Source organism: Tachyglossus aculeatus, unplaced genomic scaffold (assembly GCF_015852505.1).
Source record: "Tachyglossus aculeatus isolate mTacAcu1 unplaced genomic scaffold, mTacAcu1.pri scaffold_225_arrow_ctg1, whole genome shotgun sequence".
Taxonomy (NCBI): domain Eukaryota; kingdom Metazoa; phylum Chordata; class Mammalia; order Monotremata; family Tachyglossidae; genus Tachyglossus; species Tachyglossus aculeatus.
The window spans coordinates 128039-136228 of NW_024044941.1; the positions used below are offsets into that span (position 1 = coordinate 128039).

The following is an 8190-nucleotide window of genomic DNA, read 5'->3' on the forward strand; positions in this document are numbered from 1 at the left end:
AATGGTGGCCGGCCAGTGATTTCTCTGGATCATTTGCCATTGGGGTAGGCTCTCCAGACATCTCCCCCTGAGCCCGATCAGTGGCAATGATCAGGGCCGGCCGGCCCTCCGGTCTCTCAGTAGGCTGGGTCGGCCCCGTTGGAGATGCTAGGCCGGGTGTACTCAGGTGACATATTAAAGGGAGACCAGAGAGGAAAGTCGTGTGCTTCAGCATTAAGGCCGATTGATTCCAGGGCCTTCAGGGACTCCTCCGACAGGCCACCTAGATTGGTGAGTTTTTCCCGGGGCTCCTGTGGTCTGGAGCTCCAGCTCAACTCCGGGGATGACTGGGCCTTCTGGTCATGCTCCTTAATGACCCTCCACGCTTTCTGGGGTCTTGGTTCAAAAGCACGTGGAGGCAAGGACTTTGGCAAGGCAGGGGCCGAATGTCTGGTGATGGAGAGAGCTTGGGGGCCCAGTTTTGGAGGAAGAGCCTGTTGGCAGGTGGCCCTGGTGTCCCTCCCACTGTACACCAGGGAGATGATCACCCCGTTCCTGTGTGGTGGGGGCCGTTGGGCCACCCGTTCCTCCGGGGCCTTCTCTCGCCCATTCAGGAGCCTCGGGGTGTGGCCGCCATCGGGTCCGAAGACACTGGGGACGTGGTCCGTGACGACCGACACCCTGTGGCCCGAGTTCCCAGTGGGTGGAAGCACCGCAGTATGCCCAGAGCTCTCTTTGCCAAGAGAACGGGCCTCTGCATCGGGTTTGAGGGCCACTCGCTCTCCCGTCTTGGGCTCGAACTTCTTCTGGCCCTCAAGACTAGGGCTCTCGGGTAATTCCCATCCGGGAATGTTGGCACCAACTCTCTCCCTCCTCTCTTCTAGAGAACTGGGCATGTGGCAGTGGTTTGACCCGAGTGCTCCTCTGTGCCGGGGCCCCGGGACGCCGTGGCTATTGGGGATGAGGAGAGGGGCCCAATAGGGGTGCAAGATCTTGGAAGGCGAAGCCTCAAGATCGATCCAACTCTCAGACGGTGTCGGCTCCACGACCCGGAGGACTTTCTCTGGTGGGTCCGCTGAGTCCGCTGGGCCCGAGAGTGGGAAGCCTGGCTCCTGCAGCTGTTGAAACTTCTCCTCCAGCTGAGGTAGTTGAGGCCCTTTGTTCTTTTGCAGAGGTAGGGCCCCTGTATCACGGACCCCTTTGTTTGAGGTGAGGTTTGAGCCGGTCTTCCAGGGAAGGTGAGTTCTTGAGTCCAGGCCTCCATGTAAAGATGGACTGGGGAGAGTCACTATCTTCTTGCCAGCAGGGAGCGGTGACTGTGTGGAGCAGGAAGTGCTGTCCTCCATTAACACACCCTGGGCTTTTTGATTGAGGCACCAGCAGATGGTGCAATCCGTTTCCTCAGAGACTGTGTCCATGTCACACCTGTGAAAGAACAGCCACTCGTTACAGCTGAGGGAATCAAACTCCTGCCACTGAGGGCTTTCACGCCCTGGGACTTCAGTAACTGGCTCTTGATGACACTCTTTTCTCTAGGGATCACCACCCCTGATTCACATCCCCTCGACCACCAGGCCAAGCCGGGAGCCACAGCCAATTGGACGATGACTGGGCTTCGAACGGCATTGAGGTGGCCAGAGCCACGAGCACTAGGAACTAGGATCTGAGCAGCCAAAGGGCAATTGTCCAGTGGAGAGCAGCAAGAGGAGAGAATGTGGCATAGTCATGAGTCAGACCATCCATAGATGAAATCCCCTTCCCCAGACAACTTTTGGGAGAAGACAAACCCATCTTTGCTTGAGCAGAGGAGGGGGACTCCAGGAGAAAGAGTCCAGGCTTGGGAATCAGGAGACCTGCATTCTAAACCAGCTCTGATGATTGCTTACTGCCTGACCTCAGGCAAGTCACTTAACTTCTCTGCGCCTCAGTTTGTTCATTTCTAAAAGGGAGGTTAAGGACCTCATCTCTCTCTTTATTAGACTGTTTGCTCCACGTGGGACAGTGACTGTGTCTGATATTATTCACGTATATTTACTCCAGTACAATACTTTGCACACTGGGGTCTAACAATTATTGTTATTGTTATGATTATGATGATTATCCCTGTCAAATCAGCATCAGGACATTCTACTAGCTGATCCTCCTGGCCTGTTGGCCCTGTTAGTCCTGTTACTGTTTATATTTCTTCTCCTTTGGATTGTATATATTCTTTCATCTCCTTAAATGGGGTCCCAGTTCCACCCCAGGACGCCTCTCTCTATCGGGTCTATCTGCAGTCACTCCACCATCCCAGTGTCAAGGAACCGAGGGATCCCTTAGACCGTGAATGAGAAGGGATCCCCAAACCTGATGCATGCAGATCTGGAGGACAAACTCCTCCCTCTTAGGGAGAACTGAGACCTGAGCTTCTGTTGGTTCGCAAGCCATGCCCAGATATCACAACACGCGTGCCCACCAAGAGGTCTGCCCCCCACATCTGATCTGGTCATCCCCCAACAATACCATAACACCTATTTTGTCATTGCCGCACCCCTCCCGCACCATTTCCCACACCCCACCACTGGCTCCCTCTTCCCTGAGTCCCTGTCTTCTACCCTGGGTTTTTTCGAGGTCTAGGCAAAGGCCCAGGGACCGGGAAAAAAATGAATGGATTACCTTTTTAGGAGATGCAGAATATCTTTTAGATTTTGGTCGCAAATCTCCAACATCTTCCACACTAGATACCAAATGAATGGGTTACTTGGAGTTCCTGGAGAGGTGTGGGTTCTTCTTCTTCCTGCTATTTGGACCTGGGGTATAACTGAGGGGCTCTACCTCTCCACCCTCTAGGTCCTGCTAGGTCAACCCTGAGGGAGGATGGAACGATAGCACCCTGAGAAAAGTTGTCACCTGCATCCTCCCCCTGGCCCCTGTCCTAAGATCACTAGGGACACCAATAAAGCTTGGCTCTGTTCTAGGACTCTGGGACTGAAAAGGGCTGGAGCCTTTTAGACTCGGGTGTTCTGCCGAGGAAGCAGCCTAGCCTAGTGGATAGGGTACGGGTATGGGATTCAGAAGAATATGGGTTCTAGTCCTGACTCTGCCACCTATTTTTTTTATAATGTCATTTGTTAAGTGCTTACTATATGTCAAACACGGTTCTAAACTTTGGGACACAGTCCCTGTCCCAGGTGGGCGTCACAGTTCTGTCTCTGTAGGAGATAGAATAGGTATCCGCATTTTACAGTTGAGGAAACTGAGACTCAGAGCAGCGAAGCTACTTGCCTAAGCTCACAAAACAGACAAGTGGCAGAGCTGAAATTAGAACTCAGGTCCTTCTGACTCCCAGGCCCTTGCTCTATACATTCAGCAATATTGATTCTCATTTTCTAGTCTTGTCTTCATTTTCCTGTGCCTCAAGTTACTTCATCTGCAAGATGAGGACTAAGATTGAGAGGCCCATGTGGGACACTTGGTATACAAGATTCCTATCTTGAATCTCCCTCAGTGCTTAGAACGGTGCCTGGTATGCAGCAATTAAAAATGTCATTAGAAAAAATATCGGGAGAGGAGGCCCTGGAATTCTGGCGTTCAGAAGTGGGGATGGGAGCATGGACAACAGAAGGGAAGGCCAGGATGGTACCTTCATCCGGTGCATCCTCCAGCTGGGAATTGGGATCACGCTGATAAAGAAAAGGGGCAACATGATTAGCAGAGGTTTGGGCTGGTCTCCAATGTCTTTGTTAGACCGGAACACAAAAATCCTTTACTCACTTTCGTTCCCTTCTCCCGGCTCCCAACCCTTCCTTGCTGTGCTTGTCCCTTCTTTGCCCTCGATCTTCTCATCATGAGAAGGGGGTCTTGGCCCATGGCTCTGGTTCTATTCTAGGCGATCTGAGGTAGGTCAGCAAGGAGACTGAGAGTGGGAGCAGACTTGAACTGGAGGATGAAGAGCCTGACAGACAAAACTCCAGAGAGCCTGTCTCCAGCACAAGCAACTCCCAAGGCCCATCCCAAAGACCCCTGAGATCTGCAGATGCCCTGGGCAATTAATCAATCGATGGGTTTTTTTGAGTGTTTACTGTTTTCAGAGCACTATAGTAAGTGCCTGGGAGAGTACTTGATAACCGGATGAGTGGGCATGTTCTCTGCCCATATCGAGCTTCCAGTTTAGAGAGCTCACAGCAGAAAATGGGGCCATGGTCGCACTTGGGGCTCTGGACACCCGCCGCATGGTGGTTTGAGGGTGGCTGGTTGAGGGGGAGAGGTGGGGGTTCTGGAGAAAGCTGACTGCGGAGGTTACACTTCCTGAAAGGCCCTACCCACCCTCGGTACTTGTAGGCAAGGGGCATCACATCGGGGTCCTTACCACATCATTGTTTTTTTCTTTCTTCATCATCAATTCCAGGTGGCCCCACTGGCTCTCCCAGAGAAGCAGTACCAGGAAGATGATGATGAATCCCTCGTCGGGGAGAGGCCACTGAAGACCCCATAGTATGGCAAGGATTGGGAACAGGAGAGCTTCCAGGATGTCCCACATTGTCCTTCCTGGACCTGCCCGATCCTGTGTCTGGGTCTGGGCAGAGACTAGCTCCTCACCGAGCCCCCAGAGCCGGGTCATAAAGACAGTTGCGTCATAGAGGGAGGGCCCATCTTGGCCCTTGGGGGTGAGGAGGAAAGGGAGCCGGCCGCGGGGCTGGGGGCAGGCGTCTGGAGTGACTTCAGCAGGGGAGAGAGAAGGGGCAATTTCAATGGCGGAAGGCGACTCTTTTTTCGGAGGGCCTGGTTCCAGGGAGGGAGGAAGCAGTGGCAGGTGTGTGTGTGTGTGCGTGTGTGCGTGTGTGTGTGTGTGTGTGTGTGTGTGTGTGTGTGTGTGTGTGTGTGTGATTCCTTTGGTCTCTCCTTCTCTCTGTCTCTGTCTCTCTCTATCTCTCTCTCTAACTCTGGCTCTGTCTCTGTCTCTGTCCAACTCTTGTTCGGGCTCCTCCATCTCCACCGAGCAAGGCACTGTGGTAACAGCAACCTTTGTTCCTAACACCTAGCGTTCCCAATTCCAGCATGGTCCAGGTACACAGGGCTTGTGATAAAAGGTGTTTCCTTGCTTTCTCTGATTCCTCCATCTCCACCATGACTTTATGCTGATTTTGTGAACTTTTTTCTACTGTGTTTTAATGTCTTATCACTCCTAATGTGTTGGTCTACAGTTCCTTCTCCACACTTAAGCACTTGAATTGTGAGCACCCAAAGGTACAGGGACCATGTGTAATTCTCACCAGGGTAGTCTCTCCCATTTCTTAATACAGCATAGTAAGAGCTTAATAAATATAATTACTACTACTACTACTACTACTACTACTACTACTATTACTACCACTAGTACTACCACTACCACTACTATTACTCCCTATCCCGAGGATAAAAAGTCGATGAGGGGCACTCTGTAGATCTTGGTATACCTAGAAAAACTCCAAAACAGCCTCAGGGAGGAAATACTTTGGGTTTGATGCTTGGTTTTAATATGTCAGGTTTATTCTATTCCGTCAATACAAATTAGCCCTACCTCCCCTGCAATTGTTGCAATTGTTCTGTCTAGTATGGGGATGAAACTTGATTTACTATTTATTTTTTTTTGCTTCTTTGGAACAGGAATAAACCTTATTTGTATATACTGGGGTCAACTCGAGCTACGAAAGTTTTATGTGAAAACCACAGTGAAGCACTCCTCTTCCTCAGATGAAATGAAATATGAACCTTTGACACACTGCCAACTAAACTGGGAAAATAGCTAACATTTTACAATTTTGTTTCAAAAGAATAAACAAGGCTGTGAATTTTTCTACAAGAAGATCGTTTAAAGCAGGAAGATTAAAATAGCTTTTGTTGTGAGACATTTTGTTATAATTAGAGTAATTCAACTTCTATATTCCAATTTAAAGCAGCCACAGTTTTGCCTGAGAGGTGAAATACAGACAATACAGACTGAAAAAAAAAAGTTTAAGTGGGATGTTTGTTGGTAACTAGAAACTTTTGGGGTTTGGTAACTTTGCCACCTCTTTGATGGAACTCTTCTTTCTGCTCGAAAATTTGTAGTTTGATTGCACAGTGAATAATAATAATAATAATAACGGCATTTGTTAAGCGCTTACTATAAGCAAAGCACTGTTCTAACTGCTGGGGAGGTACAAGGTGATCAGGCTGTCCCACGGGGGGCTCACAGTCTTAATCCCCATTTTACAGATAAGGTAACTGGGGCCTAGAGAAGTTAAGTGACTTGCCCAAATTCACACAGCTGACAATTGGTGAAGCCGGGATTTGAACCCATGACCTCTGACTCCAAAGCCCGTGCTCTTTCCACTTAGCCACGCTGCTTCTCTAAGTTGCTATTTTATTAATTTAGGCAAAAAAAATATATTTGGAAACTCCACCACTTAACTCCATCAGAATTCAATCACTATCACAAAAGCAGGTTAGTTTTACTTTCATCATTTATAAATAATATCCTTATTTGACATCTTCCACTCCAATCATTACTCGGCAGAACTTGATATATAGTAAGGGGTTCTGGAGGCTATTCTTATTCATAGACCATAGCACACAGTTAAGCGCTAAACACCATCCATTTGATTTATGCCGCCTGTGCTTCATTATGATAATAATAATAATAGTATTTGTTAAGTATTTCTAAATGCTGGGGGAAGATACATGGTAATCCGGTTGTCCCACGTGGGGCTCACAATCCGCATTTTACAGATGAGTGAACTGAGGCACAGACAAGCAACGTGACCTGCCCAAAGTCACACAGCTGACAGGTGGTGGGGCCAGGATTAGAACCCATGACCTCCGACTTCCAAACCCATGCTCTTTCCACTAAGCCACGCTGCTTCTCTTATGAATGCCATACTTTCCCAAATGCATGTTAAGAAACAACATATGGTATTGTGATGTATTCCCACTTTGGGGAAGTGGAAGGGTTCTTTTTAAGGAGAAACAGGAGGTTTCAACTTGAATGTTTTTAGTATATACGAACAAAACATAGTATAAACAAACAAATTAAGAAAAATGTGAATGTGGGAAATTCCATTAGAGATATTAAAAATCAAGCTACTGGGAGAAGAGATAACATGAGGCAAAGACATTTTTCCTCAGGTGTCAGAAAAAAATGAACTCTCCAAAGCCCCAGACGGGACACCGAGGGAAAATATATGGGGGAGATTGAGGAAAAACCCCTAGAAAACCAATATAGTAAGTGACATGGGGATATTGGAATATCATGATCGAGTGATGGGAAGAAACAGTCTGGAAGGAGTCCACAGGGGCAGAGGCGTCAGAGGCAAATCTTATTCTGGATTATGGATCAACACTGCATTCTTTTTTTATGGTATTTGCTAAACACATACTATGTGCCAGGTAGTGTGCCAGGTAGTGTACTAAGCACAGGGGTAGATACGCATTCATCAAGTTGACACAGTCCGTGACCCACGTGGGGCTCACAGTCCTAATCCCCATTATACAGATGAGGTACCTGAGGCCCAGAGAAGTTAAGTGACTTGCCAAGGTCACATAGCAGCATAGAGAAGCAGCGTGGCTCAGTGGAAAGAGCACGGGCTTTGGAGTCAGAGGTCATGGGTTCAAACCCCGGCTCCGCCAATTGTCAGCTGTGTGACTTTGGGCAAGTTACTTAACTTCTCTGTGCCTCAGTTCTCTCATCTGTAAAATGGGGATTAAGACTGTGAGCCCCGTGGGACAACGTGATCACCTTGTAACCTCCCCAGCGCTTAGAACAGTGCTTTGCACATAGTAAGCGCTTAATAAATGCCATTATTATTATTATTATTATTATTATAGCAGACAGGTGGCAGAGCTGGGATGAGAACCAGGTCTTTCTTACTCCCAGGCCTGTGCTCTACCGATTAAGCACTCCATGTTTAGTGTGCCTTTTGCAGGCCTGGGACTTTGTTTTCCTATCTTGCTTTCAGTTATGGACTGATTCCTGGTTTATGTGTATATATATATATATATATAAAATATCTAGTAATATTGCTAGGTTACTAGTAATATTACTAATATCTAGTAATACTAGCAGTAATAGTATACTACAATATACTATACTACATTACTAATATTACTAATATCTAGTAATATTAGTAGTAATAGTATACTACAATAATATATATATATTACTGTGTGGAGAGCACTGTACTAAGCGCTTGGGAAGCACAAGTCGGCAACATA

General features: G+C 47.9%; 1 protein-coding gene across 1 annotated transcript; it reads right to left on the reverse strand.

Moving 5' to 3' along the window:
* Positions 1-116: 116 nt before the first annotated feature.
* On the reverse strand, positions 117-4498 carry LOC119923722. The gene is made up of 4 exons (XM_038743006.1): positions 4328-4498; positions 3602-3641; positions 2635-2695; positions 117-1404 (listed from the first exon to the last, which is right to left on the reverse strand). The coding sequence occupies exons 1-4, from the start codon at positions 4496-4498 to the stop codon at positions 117-119; spliced, it is 1560 nt and encodes a 519-aa protein (XP_038598934.1).
* Positions 4499-8190: the final 3692 nt, after the last annotated feature.